The sequence below is a fragment of the Notamacropus eugenii genome, chromosome 3, assembly GCF_028372415.1.
Source record: "Notamacropus eugenii isolate mMacEug1 chromosome 3, mMacEug1.pri_v2, whole genome shotgun sequence".
Lineage (NCBI taxonomy): Eukaryota > Metazoa > Chordata > Mammalia > Diprotodontia > Macropodidae > Notamacropus > Notamacropus eugenii.
Genome location: NC_092874.1, coordinates 190536511 through 190558693, shown reverse-complemented (window position 1 = coordinate 190558693; position 22183 = coordinate 190536511). Strand labels below are relative to the sequence as shown.

The window sequence follows — 22183 nt, the reverse complement described above, 5'->3', positions numbered from 1 at the left end:
CTTTTCTTTGTGATTTTGGATCTCATGCAGGAGGTTCTTCAATTGGTGGGGTTGATGCAGTCAGCATAATTTAATTCACAGACAACAGAATTGAGAACACCTAAAAATCTGAAAAGAATTTCTCTTCCATTTGACCTCTGTGATAGAAATCCTCCATCATAGTAGCATACTGTAATGGTAATTTAAATGGGAAGATCTTTCCCATTCATTAATAAGCCCATGTGACCTGTCTGGGTCACATGGAAGTTTGAGTCACATGGAGTCTGTGGTGGGAGGAGTTTGCTGAACAGGTGGAACAGGAAGGGTAGAGCAGAAAGGGTGGAGCAGAGCTGAGGGGAAATTGGTCAGAGAGAAGTCAGAACTGAGGGAGAGAGAGAAAGCAGGCTGGCTGGCTAGCATGAGTGAGAGAACTTGTTTGTGGTTTGTTTAAGGGAGCTGGTTTCTGGGAAGCCTAGGAGAGAGAAGGTTTGGGGATGGTGTTATCCTCTGCATTGTTATTGTGTATGGATTTCTTTGTTACTGTGATGGATTTGGCTTTCTGAATAATTGTTTTGGTTCTATCTTCCATGTGGAGAGTCTACTGTATTTCATGATTCAGAATTGCACCAGCATATTCATGGCTACCTTAGGCACTGTGAATATCACATTGGTGCTACACATGCAGGACTCTTTTATGCTTTCTTGACATTAATATTCAAAGGTTAATCAAGTAAACAAGGAAAATATAGTGGGTGGCACACAGTAGGTGCCTGAGTGAACAGTATCTCTTGTTTTGCTATTATACCCAGTTATGTGGACAGCCTATAGAAATTCAATAGACTTCAGTAGATGGCCCAAATTTCCAGGACACAAAAAAGGGTTAAGAACTCCTGATATAGAGTTTGTCCAATAATACATATATTTTGGACAAATACAAGAGATGGGCCCTAAAACTGAATGGGAGGAAGACAGCTAGCTAATCATTACCACTACACCCCACTCTCCAGTAACAAAGACACAGGTAATTAACATACAACAAATATTTTTTATTGAAGACTTTTAGCTGACATGTGAAGAAGGCACTATGAAATTAATGAAACAAGATAATCTCTCTAAATGGATTTATGTTAAAATATACAACATTCTTACATAGCCTCTGTTTATATATGTGGAACAATAGAACATTTCATGACAAAAATCATTGTTTCCAAAAATAACATTTACTGGGGACTAGGTTTTTTTTTTTCTTCTGTCTCTTTCTAAAATTAAAACATACATAAATTAAATACTTTCTTTCAGAAAGAAAACTTGACACAGATCAACACCTAAAATGGCCCAAGTTTCATTTTTACTATTTTCTCTGAAATGAAAATGGAGGATTTCACTGTAGGAAAAATACTGTGATACACATTAAAACATTTTCTGGATTTTTCTTTAATAGTGTAATTTTTGTTACATGTGCGTATTTGTGTGCTTGTGTGTATATGTGAGTGCGTGTGTGCATGTTTACATTTTCTCCTTGTGCTTATTCATATAGCATGTTTTGTAATCAGTGAAATAGGAACAAAATAAAAAATAGGTTATACAGATTATGTTCTCAACAGAGCTGTGACAAACACAGAGCTTCACAAAACATAACTATTTATCAGAGGCCGTGTTGCACTTTTCAGTTAGCTCAAATGTTTCATCTTTTCAGAAATTGGCATTAAGAACTTTAAATAAATCTACATATCCTGTCACTGAACACATGAGAATAGAGAGACCTGAGTGAGCTGAGGCCCAAAGCAAGCAAACACTGAATCACAAACACTATCGTGACAGACCAAAGTTAAACAATTTGGACTAAGAGCCATGTACAAATTACTAGTCCCTGCTTTGTTGCTATAAATCCAAAGCTACAAAATACGAAAAGCTGCTTCGTTGTAGAGAGGGAATGAAATCATTAATCGAACAACACAACTCTTATGTTACTGGAGGAAGTATTTTTGCAGTTAAAAAAAATCAGTTTCAAGCTCTTTAGTTTTATATATGTATATTTATATATATATGTAAAACACACAGGCCCAATGGCACATCCAGCTGCTGACTCAGGCTTTCATCGTTCCCCTATGGCAAAAAATGATGTGTACCAAAAAAACATCAACATGACATTCCCTTCATGGCTTCCTAAAACAAAGCATTTTGGAATAATGCCAAGAACACTGAAGTTAAAAATGATTAGTGACTGTTTCCTTCATCAAAAGATTCCACTCCTGAATCACTGGCAGCTGCGTTAATTTTTTCTTGCCGTCTTCTCATAATTTCTTGAAGCTCAGAGCTCCCATTGTTATCCTATAAAACAAAACAAGTTCACAAACTATGGTTACTAGACTATGTGGGATGAAAATCTGTATTGAAATAACTCCAATAAACACTCTTATGTGCATTTCATCTAATAACAAAGTATTGTGGAAGAACTGGATTTTGAGTCTGAAGACCTAGGTTTGAGTTCAGACTGGGATGTCATTCTCTGGGCTCAGTTTCCTGAGATGTAAACTGAAGGGGGACTGAACCAAATGGTTTGTATGCTACCTTCTGACTTTCAAAATTTTATTGTCATCACCTAGGAACATTCCCTTTTGGGAATGGATTGGCCTACCCATTAGATCTATTCCTTGGCGATGGCTATGAGAACTTTTTAACAGGTATCGGATTATTTCCCTTATCTTTAAAATATGCTATGTCCTTCACTACCTACCACAATAGAATTTACTGAAGACAAATGAGGCTCTATAAATATGAAAATGCTATGAGCACCCTTTAAGAAAGAGGTGATGAAATTATAAACATTAATAAAGCATAGCAAAATATCAAAAATACCTGTTGGGATCAATGAATAGACATTTTCATTTAGGGGAATTTTCTGCCAGAGGCATGGATTACTGCCAGAAAATAACTGATTGATTACCAGCCCCTTTATTCTGTGAACTTTTCCCCATTGTGGTCATTTAAGCCTCTCTGAAAAGTAGGTCTATTCAGGCAACATCAGTCTATTTCCTTCTGTTTGTGAAGTGTACAGAGATAAGGAGGAAAAGAAGAAAGGAAGGGAGAGCTCGGTATACTTTGGCTGCATCAGTAGCCTAAGGTACTGGTGTGGAGGAGTGTGTAGGTGGTATTTAAAGATCTTAGGGTATGCATTTTGAAATTCCTCCTCTGCCCCTTGAATAAATAACTTACATATCCACAATAAAACCAGAATACTAGATGCCACTTTAATATTCACACAGCTTTGAAACAAAACTAATTCAAGTCTCTAATCAGTTTTTGTGATCAGCAAATGGAATTCAGTCCTTATGAAACCAATATGGTATCTGAGGATCTAAGTTAAAGAACAAACCCTACATTGATTCTTAACTGTACTTTGAAAAATAAAAATTTCTCTTGATTAAGAATGGTTGAAGAGTTGAATATATCAAGCTATTCTGCTTTAAGCTGGCTAACTTCTCAATTTGTGTAATGTGTATTTAGAAATATCTACTAACAATTTCAATTTCAAACCATTCTGAAATAATTCCGAAGAATCCATCCTTTCTGTTGTATTACACTCATACAAAGCTACAGGGGCTCTGAAATCTAGCAAAAGAAAATATATCACTTCTATAGTCGGTATTTTGAGGATTCAGGTTAATTTAAGGTTCTGTACCCATTAAATCCGAGAAGGGTCTTTACTCTCTAAAGTATGCATTTGAGTCTTTAAAACTATGACTTATGCAACAATCATTTCACAGAGTCACAATGAGAAAAAGTCCACTAAAGGCAGAGAGGCCCCATGCTCTACAGGGAGTAAGATGGGATGACTCTGTTGACTGGTTACCAGCTCTGTAGCGGCTCCTTGTGAAATGCAAGGGCGTTCAAGGATTCGGGGGTTTTAATCACAAGCATCAATTTCACGAAAGCAGAGACACAATTAATTCGGTTGTGTAGGACAAGGAAATTATTCATGAGTGTAGCAGTGATTTTCTGTCTTCAGAGCTATCAATCTGAAGACAATATGATTCATTACTATTGAAACATACTAGTTTATACTGACAGAATCTCACCTCTAATGCAGCTTTCTGTACAGTAATTTGGCTAAAGACTCTAGCCCCTTCAGGGCAAACAGTCCTCAGTTCATCTTTATTGAGAGAGAAAAGTTGTGCACCAGTCAGCACGCCAAGGCTGTTGACAGTTCTAAAAAAAACAAAATACAACATTAAAATATCCATAACAAGCAAAAATCACCAAACTCCCAAAAAGGACATGTGTGAGAAATTTATCTTTTCAATATAGGACATTTTTGGGGGTGGAGGTGCATTTCACTAACTAGAAATCTCCGTGAACTATCAATCCCGCAGCAGCTAATAGTACAGTTCAGAAAGATGGTTACAAGACATCACAAAATGCTGTAGTGCCTTAGAAATCATTTCCCTCCTTCTTTGACATCCCATTGAGCTCTATTATATTCTAAACCTTTGAAATCTGGGAATCACTGTACTGTTTATAAAGTAATGCTCTATTACCCAGAACTAGATAGCAGGAAATTTACAGTTTGTCTCAGTGACTCAGGGGATATGTTCCCCTACCCCAAATCTACTGGGATTCTGGGATTTTCTGTACAACAAGGAAATAAACCAAAAATAAATCAAAGTCTATTTAAAAAAAAAAAGAAAAGGTTTAGCTCACAGATGAAATCATGGGACCACAGGGTTACTAAGGCAGATGTGATCTAATGTTGTGTCAAATAACCTTGGGAGAGAGTTTGATTCTATCTGCCTGAGCAATGGCACCAGCCAGTGTGGGACACTTGTATATGTGTTCTTATAGGGTGCTTCTGCTGACTCAGCTGTCTCTATACAAGGGGAAAGAATGATGTAGAGGCCCCAATGCTGCTGTCAGTTTATTCTAAGGAGCCCAGAAATTAATAGATATTCCACAAATAGAAAGATTGGGGCAAGAGCAGGGGTGGGGAATCTGTGGCCTCAAGACCACATGTGGACCTCTTGGACCTCCAGTGGGGTCCTTTGACTCCAAACTTCACAGAACAAATAGTCTGTAAAACTTGGACTCAGTCAAAAGGCCACATCCAAGGACCTAGAAGGCCACGTGTTCTTGAGGCTGTAGGTTTCCCATCCTGAGCCAAGGGCATTGACTATTTTTGTTTCTTTCAAATACTTTCATAGTTATACATTGCTTAAAAAATTAATAATTTACTTCTAAAAGCATTATTTCACATCATGTTGGTGTTTTAGGGGAAAAGAATATAGTTTACTTTCTAGAACCTTTATTTAACATCACTCACGATAAGTTAATATTTTGGGACGGAAGGGGAGTATATCACATTTTAGACTCTTAAGAGGAAATGTTTACAGAGTCAGACTTACACTGGGTTGAATCCCTTAGATTGTAACCACATCTTCACATCCTCTGGGGTGGAATCATAAGTGATATTGACAACGGGCACATTCTGTCGTGGCACTTGGAATTTCTTCTGGGCAGTACTCCGACCGATTGTCAGTATATGAACAAGCTCATCTTGGACCTCTTCCATCTGAGATTTCCTCCCTACAAATTAAAATTTTGCACCTTTAATCTCTTAGATTATAGATTTTTGGAAATGGAAGTGACCATAGAGATCATATTATGATAAGATGAGGCTCCTATCATTATAGATCAAGACCTGGAAGGAACCTGAAAAGCTATTTAGTCTAATCCCTTCACTTTAAGACAAGGAAATTGAAGCCCATGGAGGTTGTTAAAGACATTACAACTTACCCAACGTCACACTTGGCAAGGATCAGAGGTGAATTTTAATCCATGTCTACTAACTCCAGAGATAGTGCCCTTTCCACTGAACCACCCCGTCTACGCTTCATTTTGCAGAGGCAGTATCTTGCCCAAGATTACAGAGTTAGTAGTGATGAAGTCAAGACTGGTCTCCTGAATTCTTATTTTAACATCCTTTATAAGACAGCTTTGAGTAATTTACATACCACTTTTTGTACTTTTTGTTGCAAAGGTAATGGATGAGAGCAGAGAGAAGATGAGAAAAAACTAAGTGTTCACTGACAAAGTTGGATTTCTCCTCCTTAGGCTCCCCCAACAAGCTCAAAACAACTAAAATATTTACATCTTCAGAGATGATATGCCAGTTAGGATTTTTTTTTTATAGTTTCTAAGATAAATCAACCTGAATTGCTGTACCCCTCCCAAATGTTTACATTTTGTAAAATCAAATTTTGTTTAAAATTTACCTACATTAATTTTACAAGTGATAAGAAAAGCAGCACATTCTATTTTTTTAGGCAGATCTCATTACAATGCAGCTTTTCCTTATATAAGCTGAAATCTCCCACCCTAAGACTTCCACACCCTGGACTTCTGTTCTATACTCTGGGAACATGTTAAATACTCTTATGAATTATTGGATGCTAATATTTCTTTCCACTAACTTGAAATTGGGGAAGAACATTATGATCAATTGCTCATTATGTCTACCCTGTTTTTGTCCATATATGATAAAGCTCATACAAGGGTTAATAGATCCTTTCCTAATTTCTTCCTGTTGTAATCTGACATGAGCAGAGCAGTTTGAATAGTGGGCGATAATGGGGAGGGTCTTGACCCTGACGAACTATCATCAAAAATACGCAGTAATCTGTATCTACCTTGACAGCAAAATTGGTTTCTAAAATGGAGGTGAAATCCAAAAATTGATTCAAGGAAACTACATAAATACATCTTAAAAGAGGAAATAATTATAAACATGCTTGGTTTACAAAAAGAAAATCACAGTGCATACTTAAAGCCCATCTGCTTGTATGATCTCATCAGTGTGATAAATCTAAAGTTCTTGAAGTACTACAAAAGAAAACCATTACATAAACGTAAGATGCTGTTCCATTATTTGTAAATGAAACTAAGCATATGGGTGATTTTCAGCAGGTTTGTTTATATTTTATGTGCCAATAAGGAAATATGATCATTCCACTTAATGAAAAGCAGACAAACATGGTGAGTCATTATGTGTCAGGAGGTTCCTTAGTTCATCATAATATTCCAGCCATACTTTTTCCCCCATAGGATTATTTTCACTTTCTGCATAACTTGACATAGTACATACTGTTCCAACCTACCAATTGCTCTACATGGAGACTGGGCTCTGGTGAACTTGGATCTAAGTAGAACTAGAGTTCTGCAATGTCAAAGATCACCATCTTGAGAGAAAATAAATGAAACTCCATGGACTTAATTAGAAAAAAGAATCATGAGATTGTGATTTTCTAAGAGGAAAACTTTCCTCAGGGTATACTAGCAGAAATATTTTTCTGGAATTTCTCATTTAAAAACATGTTGTTGGTTTTTGTTTGTTTCTTTAAATAACAAAAATTGAAAACACATGTAGTGCAGACACATATACAAAAAAAATCTCCTTAACTTAAGCTTTCAGGGCCTCTTTTAATTCCAGTGAATGTTACCTCTTGTTTATGATACACTCCTCTTCCATAAGCTTCCCATTATATAAAACAGTAATTTACAAGAATTAAGATCTGAGGTTCTTGAATAGGACAGTTCCTAAGAAAGTAAATATTCAAACATAAATCAATTGTTTTGTATTTTTTAAATTTGAAATAAATTAGGATGGGCCTAAAGGAGGCAGATTGGCACAGAGGAAAGAGCATAGGTGTTGGAGGCAGGAAACCTGAGTTCAATAGCCAGTTATGCTACTTGCTACTATGGGACACCATTAAACCTATTTCCTCCACACCTGTAAGAAATACTTTATGAACTTTGTACTATATGTAAATGTGAACTATTATTTCTACTATTTACTATTCTCAAAAGATTCCCTCACTTTATGAGAGATTATATAGAGAGGAGAAGAAAGGCATAGGACAGAACTTTGGGGAATATCCACATTTAATAGGAGGGAGATGGATGATTGAGGAGTAATGAGAGAATGACCAGAATGATGTAAGAGCAATGCTGACTCCAAAGGAGGTGAGAATAAACAGGAAGAGGAGGTGATCAACTGCGTCAAAAGCTACTGGGAGGCTAAGAATATCAAGGGCTGAGAAAAAAAAACAATAATGCCATATATGAATTTATCAGTTAACACATAATGCACTCCATCCACTGTACCAACTAGCATACTGTAATGTGGAGAAAAGGAGGTGAAGTTTATGATGAACACACTCAGTATTTTTCAGCAAAGGAGGAAGGTGAACTGAGGTGTTAAAAGAGGAATGAATGAACAAACAAACACTTATTAAGTGCTTATTATGAACACGGTTTTTGTCAAGAGCTGCAGATACAAATAGAAAAGCAAGACCCTACTCTCAAGGAGCTCACATTATAATTCTAATACAGATGGAAGGTTTCAGGTACAAATCAGAAGAAAAAGTCCCATGATCCTTGTTTGTGAGCTTGAAGACTAAAGATGAGAGTAAGTGATGATCAACATGGCAAGTTTTTGTAGAAGAAAGGAACAGCACAAGGGCTAGACTTAGCAATGATGGGAGCCAAGGCATCCTCTAAGGCTCAGGTAAGGGGTAGAGGATGAGTGAAGATGTAGAAGTTTATAGATGGGAGGTGCATGAAAGAGGCAATAAATATTTATATAGCACCTCTTACATGCCAGGCACTGTGTTTTAGAAATGCGATCTCACTGGTTCCTCACAGCAACCCTGTAAGAGAAGTACTATTATTCTATTATAGTTGAAGAAACCGAGATAAACAGATGTCTTGCCCATGATCACATAGTTAATAAGTGTCTGAGGCCAGATTTGAACTCAGATCTTTCTGACTCTGGGCTCAGCACTCCATCCTCTGTACCAACTAGCTGCCTCTAACGTGGAAACAAGGAGATGAGGAAGCTTATGATGAATGTATTCATTATTTTCAGTAAAGTAGGAAGAAGAACTGAGGTCTTAAAAGAGGAATGAATAAATGAACAAAGCACATATTAAGTGCTTACTATATGCAAAGAACTTTGTTGTTGCGGATAAAGTAGAAAAGAAAGACCTTGCTTTCAAGGAGCTCACGTTATAATTCTAACACATGGAAGGTTTCAACTGAAAATTAGATGGAAAAGTCCCATGGTCTTTAAGGTAGAGTGGCAAAACAGATATCGATGCCACTTCCACTGATAAAATCCTATCACTTTCTGATATTGACCTCTGATAGTATGATTGTGATAGCAAAAACTCTGCCTTCTCAGACTTCAGTGATCTGTGGCTGTCTATACTCTCCACCAGATTGCATTTCCACAGAGGTTGCTTCCCAGGATATTGTTTGAGGGGTATTTGGATGGAAACAATGCTATTCCCAAGATTCTTGGATTCTTAGGTTCTAGCCTGTGTCTATCAGGGACTGACAGAAGGTGGTAGTTTGACTTTCATAGTAACATGTTGTCCTCTGTCTCTCCCTCAAGGTACCTTGCTATAGCTAGACTAGCTTGTTAAGTCTGTGTGTGGCTGTTAGTTAACAACTGGTGGGGATGGTCATCTCTTTTTCCGCAGGAGTTGCTTCCCTAGATGATGGCAGGACCAGTGGTCTAAGGGTGATGCCACCTGTGCCCATTTGCTTGTTGATAGCACTTGGTCAGCAGTTGCTGCTGGTAGTGATGGGGAAGGTGGGCCTCTCTCCACAAGGATTTCTTTCCTCAATAATGACTGTTGGGGAAAAGCTGGAAACAGATCTGGTGGTTTGTGGGGAATTCCTAAGGCTCTTGGAAGGAAGTTGGTCCAGTTTCTGTGTGGAGTGTGACACTGGCCCAATGAAGATGAATTCTGTAACTGTAACGGTGTAGTAAGGACTCATCTGGCATTAGGTGACTAATTTGAACTGGACTCAACTTGAATGATTTTGTTGACTTCCTCTAGTACATCTGGTGGTTTGAGAGTAGAAAAGGGAACAAAAATGGTAAAGATGACCCAAGGTGGAGGACCTTGGAGGCTGCTAACAGCAGGGAGATAAGGGGGCAAGGGCATTCAACAATGGTGCCTTTATGGAACTGGTTAGCTCTAAGATTAAGATGGAAAGGGAAGAAAGAGAGAACTGAACAGACAAGAAATACTAGAAAAATGAGGAAGTAATAAAGGACCAGAGGTCACAGTGAGGGCATAAAGCAAATGGAATGTGGGAGTGGGAGAAGTTGCAGGATGCAGGTTATGTTCTGAGGTCAAAATTTCAGTTAAACTTTGAAGGTAAAATGGTTGTCATGATAGAGAGTTTAAGGTATCATTGCTCTTGGGAGTGGGTAAGGTCACAGGATATTAGGCTGATGAAATAGGAGGCTAGGGTATCCAAAAAGTTATGAATATAATTATTGTAGCCTCCAAGGATGGCAACAGACGTTGAGGTATAGAGCAAAATTATGAACTCATTGTGGAATAATGGAGCATTAAGTAGATATTAATAAATTGCAACAGCAGGATCAGGGTAATATAGTCATATGGAATGAACTTCAAAAACAGGAGATGTCTACACGGTGTCTACAAGAGGAACGCTTACTTATGTGAGCATGGACTAGTCATTTAATCTCTCTGAGATCCAGTTTCCTCATTTAAAATTTTAAGTTTAATTTAAAAAATATACCATCACTGCTGTTTCTGCATACACTTGGTCTAGTACAGCTGGTTTTCCCTTTTTGTTGTCTTTGTCATTAACACCTCCTCTATAAGCATAACCATGTCATATTAGGATCCAAATATGGTAGCTCTACTGTCCTTGATATTGAAGAGATTGTAATGTAAATCTTTGCAGATTCTTTCTATCTTTCATTTGCTTGGTTTCCTTTCAATTTCATACTTAAATGATGCCATAATATATGCATTTAGTCAGGTTTGTTACCAATCTTTCTTTAAATTGGTTTTTCTTGTCACTGGCTCTCACTATTTTATGAGGCACTAATGCTTTCTCCAATATTTTCCACAAGATAAAAAAACGTGATTGATATCTTTTGTTTTCATATCACATTCATTTCAAAGTGTATGACTGTCATACCCAATCCTGAGAGCCATTTCTTGTTACAAAGTATAGAACTGAAGCAGAGTGAGCAGAACTAGGGAAACAATGCATACAATGATAACCTTATCGAGAAAAAACCATTTTGAAGGACTTTAGAACATCAGTCAGTGAAAAACAAGGGTTTAAAAGAATAAAGATAGAACACACCACTCACTTAGTGACAGGGAGGCGCTTAATGAAAAATTTCAGAAAGAGACCCATTTTGAGACATAACTAATGGGGGAAATTGTTTTGGTGAATTATGCAATTTTCTATCGAGAGATTTTTTTTCTTCAAAAAATTTGCTCAATTTCAGTAGGTAGTAGAAAAGATAGATTAATTAAAACACTTATTAGTTGAAAATAAAAAGAGTAAAACATTTTTAAATGGAAAGGAAAGAAGAAAAAAAAGCAGTGCATCAAAATTAATATCAAACTAGTCTGCCGGTAGATGCGAATTTCCCTACCCAGTGTCCCCCATTTCTTCCCCATCAGGTTTTACACATAAATTTATATTCTATATCCATATTGTCCTTAGTTCCCACAATTCTCCACTTAGAAAATAAGTCATATGCTTACTGAAGAAGTTTTTAGGGTTTTTTTGGGGGGAGGGAAATCTTTTTTAACATAGCCAGAGGTTTATATTGGTTGAACTTCAGTATAAAATTATTATAGTCAGTTCTGATATTCTACTGCTCATTCAATCTCCAATTTTCAGTATTAATAACTACATTCAATAAATCAGGTTTGGAGTTGTTTTAATAATACTCTATATCCCCTTTTTTCATTTTCATTCCATCTTCTAGCTCTTAATCAATTCTTATCTTAGTTTTTAGAAGTTGATAGTACAACTATCCACTTTCAGCTGACTCAGGAATATCTCTTACATCAATAGCCAGTCATTTCCTTTTTGTTAAAGAAGAATCAGTGAAATATTTTGTGATGTTATTCAATGTTTACCACATTCAATCCATTCTGATTTTTTTTCATAAAAAGAATTCATAATGTGTGGGCAGGAAGTTTCCTTTGTAGTAAGCAAGTACTTGATCTTTCTGATTCCTTACTTCTGAATCATATTTTTTTACTGCTTTCACTAATTCTAATCTTTCCATTGAAGCTACCTCATATCAAAATATATGATCGTTTAATCTGAAGGTTTTATTGAGTTCATTGGAGAGTTTCTCTACAATATGCAAGCTTTGCCTTTCTCTTCCACCTGGGATTTTTTCAAAGTGAGAAGAAATCTAAAATAGTTTGAGGGGATAGTAGGGTCAAGTGAAGGTTTGTTAGGATAGAGAGATAAGGGATACTGGTGGGCAGCAGGAAATCTATAGAGAGGAAGAGATTGAAAATTAGGGAGAACGGAATGATTATAGGCTCCAGTTTGCCAGAGGAGATGGGAAGGGATTAAGGGTTTTAAAGGTAGAAATAGAAGAGTTGGTCTTGGTAAGGAGAAAGGCTACCTCTTCATCAGAGACCAGAGAAGGTGGGACATGATATCAATGGATTTCCAGATATAGATGAAAGAAGAACAGGAAAATCACTGTGAATTTCCTCTAGCGACCTCAAAGGGTTGCTGTGAGGGTCAAATGAGATATTTGTTAAGTGTTTCACATGGTATCTAACACACAGTAGGCACTTAACAAAAGCTTGTTCCCTCCCCCTTCCCATTCCTGTTTATTTCTGTGTAAAATACATGGCAAAGTCTTCTTCAGAGAAGGAGACGGAGAGACTGAGGGAAGAATAAAAAGTTTGGAAGAATGTGGAAAATACAATAAAATCCATTGTGGAAGATTAAAAGCATTGCTTTGTTGTATTACTAGCTTAGTTACAATTAGAAAACAAAATTGAAGAAGACCCCGTTAATATATTGATGTAGCTTCCTCCAGTATTATTCAGCAGTATCTGAGTAACACTGGAGAAGGTGGAGGATGGGGTTAATTCAGGGATTTGGGATGACTGATAATACCTTAAAAGACAGATTATAGTTGACAATTTAACTATAGGATCAAGATTGGAAAGGGAGGGAAATGAAGCCTGAGCCGGGGTGATGGACAAACAGACACAGGGATAGACGGACAGGGGGGCAAAGGTGAAGAGAAAGAATAACTTAAATGTGAATGAGGCCCAGCGACAAATGGAAAAAATAGGAAGTGATGGAATATGGAAATTTCAGAGCGCCTGAGCCTGAATGAAGAATACAATATAGTTTACGTCACGATGTGCATTTGAAGCAGAACAGAGATACTGATTTGGGCAGGTAAAGAGGCTGATGACCTAAGTTGCCAGAGTGCTTGAGAGGATCTAAACATGCATACTGAAGTCCTCAAATACGAGGGTAGAGGTTCCTTTCAACACTGAGATAATGTGATTCTTAAATAGGTTTTTCTAATTATTTGAAAATTATACTAATACATTAGTAACGATCATATTATATTATTAACTATTACGATCAGAAACATATTTATGTTAAAAATGCTTCACTTGTAATAAAACTGAGAATGCATTTAAATCATTGAATAAACAGTGGATAGTTTCCCTCCACTTTCGGAAACTTACGATCGACAGGAAGTTGTTTATGTCTCTGACTGTCCCGGACAATACTGCTTCCACTCTCACTGGAGTTGCTGTTCTGGCGGGTTATATTTGCTGGTACCTTTGACACATTAACAGGAGCTGGTGCAGATGGTGGAAGAGGGACAGGGGCTGATACTGGTACTGGAGGAGGAGGAGAAGGAGCTGAAGGAGTATCAGTAGGTCTGGGACCATAGTCCATCCTTTGTTTCTAAATAGAGGCAAATAATTATTAGTTTACCAGCAAAGATTAAAGTAAAAGCCAGCTTTAAAAAAGAAAAAAAAAACTATAAATTTTGATGTAGCTATATATAGCTAACATTTATACAGGGCTTATTATATGCTAGGCACTGTGCTAAGTACTTTACAATTACTATGTCATTTGATCATCACAACAACTCTAGGAGGTAGATGCTATTATCTCCATTTACAGGTGAGGAAACTGAGGCAGAGGTTAAGTGACTCGCCAGGGTCATACAGCTCGTATCAGAAGTCAGAGTTGAACTCAGGTCATTCTGACTCCAGGTCCAGCACTCTCTCCACTGTACCAACTAGCTGTCCCATAAAATTCCTTCAATAAAAAATCATTGGATATATCATTTTTAATATCTTGCGACTGCAGACACTGTTTCCAAAAGCCATAGGTTTTATCTTGATAAAGGACTTTATTTATAGCACAATGTTAAAGCCCAAATTACTACCATAATATTAAATTTCCAATAAATACAAAAATTTCAAGAATATTAAAAGGCCTTACACATCAGTTTACTCAAATTGATCCAACCTAGATGAAATATACACTGGTCAATGTATCAATTACCCTAATAGTCATTCAAAAGTCAATACCACTGCAGCAGTAAAATAACATTACAGTACATATTTTTCATTTTAAACAATGATGTGCTATAGATGAAGATATAAATTCAGATATCTGAATGACTTCACACCCTCTCCTCTATTCAAGGACAGGATGATATTGCTTTCAGGCGATCAGTGGAATCTTCTTTAAAAATAAAACGCTACTTATGGTAGGCTGCTATTTTTGAAGTGATCTCCCTTTCTCCTTATTAAAAAAGGTAATATTTTGGAAAGTCAAGTTATATTTATAATAGTCTTTATCTTCATACTTGTGATAATGGCTTATAAATAGAAATATTAGTATGGAAATTTGCATATAAAAATTTAGATTTGGTATATGTGTAATGTTTAGATTAGTTTGAGTAAAAATACCAATCTAAAACTATTACAGTGACTGGGAAAATGTAGTCAAAATGCTATACCTAAATAGAAATAATTTCAATTAATTGACAAATGCACTATGCACATTTATATACCCCAAATTTTCAAAAGCTACCTTTTTCAATATTCTAAGATATCTCACATTACTGAAATATCAGAGGTAAACTTCAGGGTAAGTATAGATACCATGAGTTGTAAAAGGAAATTCCAGTTGACATCTTGAAAAATTTGACAATTCTAGCAGAAGCACATTTGCTGTCAATACTGTATTGGCACAAATATAAGACAAAATTGAATATTTTAACAAAGGATAAGGGAATTAAAAATGCACATAACCCACTGTGGCATTTAAATTTGATCCAGAAAATGACCACATTAACCCTTACTAACATTTTCTTCACAGTTGCACTTTGGAATCCTCATTTAGGAGTGAATCTTTTAATTTTATGGTATTACTCTAAAAGTGGCCATTCATAAGCCAATGGGTAAAGAAAAGGTGGGGCATCTAGGTGGAGCACCAGTCCTGGAGTCAGGAGAACCTGAGTTCAAATCCAGTCTCAGACCAGAACACTTGACACTTACTAGCTGTAAACTTAACTCCAACTGTCTTGCAAAAAAAAAAAAAAAAAGGGAGGAAAGATAGAATTAAAGAATGGAAATCAAAGCAGGAAACAATATGTACAGTACTCAGGTTTACATTGTTCTTTATAAATAAAAGCATTCAAATTCAAGAAATGCTAAATGTGTAATAAGGAGGAACATCCCAACTCTACTAAAAACAAACAATTCTTTTATATTTGTGCCAATAGGTAAAGCAATTAAAATACAGAAGTGTGAATGGCAAACACTACCAAAATCAATTATTTATAAACAAAAAATCCAAGGGATATAAGATACCCCTTTAACATGAAAATCTAATACACATAATTAAATGAGTTGTTATGCTCACAAATATTTCTGAAGCAAAAATAATAATAGCTATCACGTACATAAGTGCTTTAAGGTTTTCAAAGGTTTTTAGAAATATCTCTTTTCATCCTCACAAAAATCTGGGAAGTAGGTGTCATTTTTATCCCCATGTTTCAGAAGAAGAAATTGAGGCAGAAAGACATTGAGTGCCTTGCTCATAGTCACACAGCTAATAAGAATCTGATTTGAACTCTGGTCTCCTGGATTTTAGGTGCTCTGCTCTATCCATTGTGCCATCTACCTACTTTAAGAAATGTTAAAGATGAAAGTCTTTTTCGAGCTCAAACTCAGAAATGCTCATTGATATGAATGCTACAATGCATTTGCATTTTCTCCTATCACAAAAGCAAGAACCACTAGTGTTTTGCTATCCTTTAAGTGATTTCATAAAACAAAACAAAACAAAATTGAACATACTGTGTGTCATTGTCACAGCTAAGTATGAAGGAAGCTATTCTAAAATCTTTTTGTCCCAAGCATCTGGTCTTGTTTCATAATGAAACTACCAGGTAGACTGAAGGGGAAGGGGAAAGTCTAGGAAGGTGTGAGGGGGTTAAGGGCTACGTAAGAAAAGAAAGAGGTATATGTAATCACACATTAAACAGCACCTTCCACAAGTAAGGGAAATAGCTGTTTTCTTTAAAAAGTGGTTTATTTTGTTCCAAAGGAAAAATCTACATTAAAAAATATTTGAAAATGATTACATTTGTCTAACACTGTCTTTTTTTGTATATACCAATTTTCCATATCAAAGTAAGAAAAAAATCACAAAAAACTGCCACCCTTTCCCCATTTACATCCAACTCATCCTCTTTTCCCACTTAGAACAATAGCCAAGGTTGTTTATTATGAAAAATAAACAAAGGTTGTTTGACCTTGGCTGGGAGTGTGAGTTGGGAGAGAAAAGTGTGCCAGTATTTACTTTATTAAACTACCCTTTACCCTTTTTTTCTCCCCCTTTTCTTTCTTTTCTCTTTTTATTCATCTCCCTTTCTCTTATTCTCCCCTTGTCACAGATGTGAACAGCTTTGAGCCCTCATGAATTTCAATTCTGTAAAGCAGAAGTATCAAACTCGAATGAAAATGAGGCTCAGTAATCTGTACTGGGCCACATAACATCTTAGTTTTAAAATGCAGTATTTTAATATTTACATATTCTATATTTCAATATTTAAAATGTAATATGTTTTATTATATTTTTACTCATTTTGTTCAATATTTACCAATTACAATTTAATCTGGTTCAGGATCACTTGGGAGTACTGTGGGTTGCATATTTTGACACCTCTGCTGTAAAATATATCAGGTGCCTAGAATATTTTTTTTTCTCAAGGGTACTTAAAACTAGGAAGCAAATAAAATCCTCCCTAAGAACACAATCTTTCCATCGTTTCTCTCCAAACATTTGTTATGGTTCAGTCATTTCAGTCATGTCTGACCCTATGACCTCATTTGGGGTTTTCTTGGCAAAGATACTAGACTGGTTTGCCATTTCCTTCTCCAGCTCATTTTACAGATGAGGAAACTGAGGTAAACAAGGCTAAGTGACTTACCCAGGGTCACAGAGTTTATGTGTTTGAGGTCAGATTTGAATTCAAGTCCTCTTGCCTCTAGGCCTGTGCTCTATCCTCTGTGCCATCGAGTTGCCCCTCTTTCCAAACAAACTACCCATAAAAATGTTCTAGGTGGTTAGAGTAATCTTTCATTTTAAGGGGCAGAATTCTTAGGAAAATGAGGAAAATCTGATGCAATAAATTGTAGGTCACCCAACTGCTAGCAAAGTGCTCTGTCTGTAGTATTGCTGAAGAACTGGAACAGAATCTAACTGCTTTTTATCACTGATTATGGTGTAATATTAGATATCTCTTAATAATTCAAACAAGACTCTGATATTAGTGAAGCTTTCTAAGAATGTAAACCAAGGTCCAGAGAGGTGTATACAGAACTCTGATTAAGAAGAAAAACTGCACGTTGAGAATAAATTGTGTAAGCAAAAACAATGCAGACACAAACAAAGACTGCTTTGTAAAATTTAAAGGTACTATGAATTATAAGCTCTTGTCCTAAAAATCTGGAAGAGGTGAAGACTCTGCTCTAAAAATTAAACCTAGTTGGCACATATCAAGTGATGAAAAGCTGGAGGATGAATCCAACCACATAGCTTAAAAACAGATGATCATGAAGGGAACATGCATTACCTCAGACAGCTCTCCAAGTAATTGCTATTAGGAAAATGAAGCAAATCATACACATGAGATGAGAAAATCGAGACAATGGGGAAACAAAATAATATGATCATTGTGAAAATACAAAGTGTTACTTTGTGGAGTATTGTCTGTTTGTTCAGCTAATGAAATTATGTATTCCTTGTCCGGTAACCAAAAAAATTAATACTGAAGCTTTTCTGATTGGTCCTCATTACTATTACCTACCATGGCAAACTGAAACAAACATGAAGATGGGCCCTGTTTGGTTGTGTCTTTAAAGTACTATTAGCTTAGGTTTTAGGTTTAAGTCATTGAATAATAAAATAAAATGGGCTTCCATCTTATTCTTCCTTTCCTATAACTTATGAGTTAGGAAATGCATACTTTGTTAGAGAAGGCATTCTTATTTTAGTTTTTATTTTCATGTTTTTAAGGATTAAAGTTAGTTACATTTTTCGGAACCTGTAAAGCTCATTGCCCGACAGCTTGCATCTTCATTGCTGAAACACCAGGGTCAATGAGTTCCAAACAGAAAACTTGACTATATGGGATTGTATACTGGTAATAGAATTTGGAAACTGTCAACCCTCTAAATTACAATCATCCAACCAGCAAAAAAATTATATGGACTTTCCATATCTGAAACTGAAGTGTTGTTGCAACTTAGTATGTGAAGTAGGAAAATGGTTCAGGAATGAACTAATATTCAAACATCTTTCCAGAGACAGAAAGCCATAAAATTATAGAATAGGTCAGAAAAGAAGAATGATGCATCTGAAAGACAGAAAGTGATTACCCAAGCAAGCAATAAGAGCGAGTTTGATATGGTAGAGTTCTAACATCACCAGGTATCTGCAACAACTAACAACCCACGAATGTTGCAACTAATTATTAGTGACTTCTCTCTCCTCAAATTATTTTATATTTACTTATCTATGTACAGTGATACTTCTCAATAGAATAAAAGCTCCTTTGGACCAAGGACTGTCTTGATGTTTGCCTCTTTATTCATAATGCTTTGCACGCAGTAGTCATTTGTATCACTTTCAACAAATTGAACATTACCTAGTGCCATTAAGACAAAGGAAACTCAGTTTATATTCCATGAGTATAAGAAAGGCCACCTCTCTTTCTCTGTCCCCACCCCCTCCACACCTTGAAATATCTGTCAAAAATTCTAGTTGATGCTTAAAATTTCTAGAGAGAAAAACAATGTAAAGACAAGCCTTTTTTCTCCACAATTAAAGGAAAGGCTTGAAATGTAAAAGACATGGGAAATGGAACCACATAGACATACCAATTCATGCTAACATGTAACTGAAATATGACATCAGATCGTTTTCTGAGAAAAAGCTTCTATGAGGCAGGCAGGAGGATAAAAGAGTCTGAGAGCAATATTTAACGTGAAGGTGTCACTGAGAGGGGCAAAAAAAAGGAACTAATACATAATTTTATCTGGAGCAAAATCATGAGTGAGCATAAGCTTTTTCTTTGAGTAAACTTTGCTAAAGACAAGGCTGTTTATATTGAAAAGTAATTTCTCATAAAATTGTAAACAATAGGTTCATAAACTATTTTTTTCTCCATGTGAAATGCATGGGTTGAATAGATGCAACTCATTTAACCCACCCATTTTCAAAGGTGAAAGTCACCTTACTTAACCAATTTCATATTATACTCTAATTTTCAGGAATTTCCATCCCTGAAAAATTGAGGCTTACATTCAAAGAATTCTAGATGTGGTCATTCTAACTCATGTAATAGGAGTCTGAAAGGAGAAATTAAGAGTCTGAAAAGTAGCTTGTAATGAGAAATTACGTTACTAAGTAATGAGGTGAATTGCCCACAGTTGGACAATTAGCTTATAGCAGAGTCACTTCCATCTCCAATTCCAATACCTTTTCCATTGATATCATTCTGTTAGACAAAGTACTGTGCTGACTGCCTTTCCTCCTCAAACTGTCACTGCCTTTATTGATATTACTGTATGAGTTTTTTTCTCTTTCTCTAAATTTTTTGGAAGTACCAGGAATGAACCCAAGGTCAGTGTTACGTCCCAACAGAGTAAGTGGTCACATGATGTGATTTCATGGAAACTATGAAATGGAAGGGACTCAGAGGAACCAGCTAATCCAACCCATCCATAATGTGTACGCCATATAGCACTGTTGTCAAGTGATCATTCAGCTTCTGCTTAGAAGACCTCTAGCAAAGTTCCAAAGTAACTCATTCCAAATGTGGTCGATGCAAATTGTCGTTTCTTATATCAAAGCCTAAAACTATTTCTCTTTGAACTTTTATCCATAATTATAGTTTGGGTCTCTGGAGTCAAGCTGAATGATACAATCCCTCTTCCACATTAGATCATCTCAAATACTTAGACATAAAAGAATTATTATTTTTGATGCATATAAATAAACACTAATCAATAGACTATTACCTAGAGGGTTTGCTTTTGTTTTTTCAGTACAGGTTCCCCAAGTCTTTTTCTGGGGAGCAATTACTTTTCCTTGGAGCTTTGAGAACATGGACCCCCAGCATTTCAGCGCTGAAAAGGCCCTTAGAAATGGTCTGATCCAATCTCTTATTTTATTAGAGGAGAAAACTGAGGACCAGAGAGGAAGCTGACTTGCCCAAATAGATCCCCTTGCTTGCTTGATAGGAAAATTAGCATCTGGCAGATTTAGAAGGCAATGGTAGAGACCAATATGGAGGTCTACTGGATTAGAGCTTTTCCTGTTGTTGCTGTTCATTAGTTTCAGTTGCATCTGACTCTTTGTGACCCCATTTGGGATTTTCTTGGCAAAGATACTGGAGTAGTTTGCCATTTCCTTCTCTGGCTCATTTTTTACAGATGAGGAAACTGAGGCAAATAGGGCTAAGTGGTTTGCTCAGGGTCATACTCATTTGAGGTCAGATTTGAACCATGAAGATGTCTTTCTGACTCTAGGTCTAGCACTCTATACATTACACCACCTAGCTTCCCTAAAAACTTCTCTGTGTATCAGTAAATTCAGATCCACTGGTTGAGGAGTCTAGCTTCAGTGGTTTATCAATAATATGCCTGAAATCTTGTCACTGCACTACAATGAACTGCAGGTGTTTTGTTTCATCAATTGAGACCTTTCTGGGTGCGTTAGGGATACCTTTGACCGTCTGATGAAGCCTATGGATTCCTCAGATTAATGTTTTAAAATGCATAAGATACATAGGGTTATAAGAGAAAGCAGGTATATTTAAATAAATCTGTCAAAAATTTAAAAAAAACCAAATTCATGGACCCCAGGTTAAGAGCCATAATTTAGGCCAAAGTAGGTGATAGTCCTGACAGAAAAAGACAGTACCCATAATAAACACTATCATAATCCATTCCCAAAATAATATGCTAATACCTTACTTTGGATTTGGAATTATTCTATTTATTTTCAACTTGCGTTTATGATTTAAGCTCACTGAGAGCAATGAGTCTATCTTTTAGAAAAGCCTATGTATAATCAGTTAAGATGAGTAATTTATGCTGAAGAGTTTAGAAAATAATGATTTTATATAGAATGGGAGAAAGGACATGGCCTACATTCAGGGGAGCCTGGGTTTGTCTCTGATGCTTACTCCTGTCACCTGTGTGACTTTGGCTAGGTCATTTACCCTTCCTGAGTCCCAGTTTCCTCATTTGTAAAATGGAATGGGGGAGAGAGACTTGCTAGCCTCTGAGTTTCCTTTCAGTTGTGGATTTATGTTATCACTTCTAAGGGAAATCAGGGTGGCAAAATGATTTATGTAACTGCTTACTACCATACATTGCTCTTTGTATTATTGGAATTAAATCAGTCTGTGAAATTCACAAAACAATTTCAGTGCTGCCTCAGTTTCAAGAAGGCCATTCCAAATCTTAGCCTAATCAGAGTAAAACCGGCATGCTCACACAAGTCTCTAACATAAACGGAGACTCTTTGAGCTTCAAAATATATGAAAGAAGAAAGTGAGAAAGACAGAGGGACAGACAGAATGAATGAACCTAATCTTACAACAAAGCAATTACTTTTTAAAAGTAAGGTTTAATCCTAAAATAACAACAAAATTCCTCACCTCTACACACACACACACACACACACACACACACACACACAGAGTTTCAACACACTTTTTTATCCATCACTACATGCACAATTGCAAACATAAATGTCCATAACT

General features: G+C 36.3%; 1 protein-coding gene across 10 annotated transcripts in view; it reads right to left on the bottom strand.

The window, feature by feature from the left end:
• Nucleotides 1-1004: 1004 nt before the first annotated feature.
• Nucleotides 1005-22183, bottom strand: part of EPS8 (EGFR pathway substrate 8, signaling adaptor) — a 249963-nt gene continuing 228784 nt past the window's right edge. For all 10 annotated transcript variants that reach the window (XM_072653631.1, XM_072653640.1, XM_072653636.1 and 7 more), the window contains 4 exons: nucleotides 13563-13788; nucleotides 5379-5559; nucleotides 4059-4188; nucleotides 1005-2310 (listed from right to left, as the gene is read on the bottom strand). In XM_072653631.1, coding sequence (XP_072509732.1) covers nucleotides 2197-2310; nucleotides 4059-4188; nucleotides 5379-5559; nucleotides 13563-13788 — 651 coding nt within the window. In that variant the 3' untranslated portion in view covers nucleotides 1005-2196. The remainder of the gene's footprint in view (nucleotides 2311-4058; nucleotides 4189-5378; nucleotides 5560-13562; nucleotides 13789-22183) is intronic.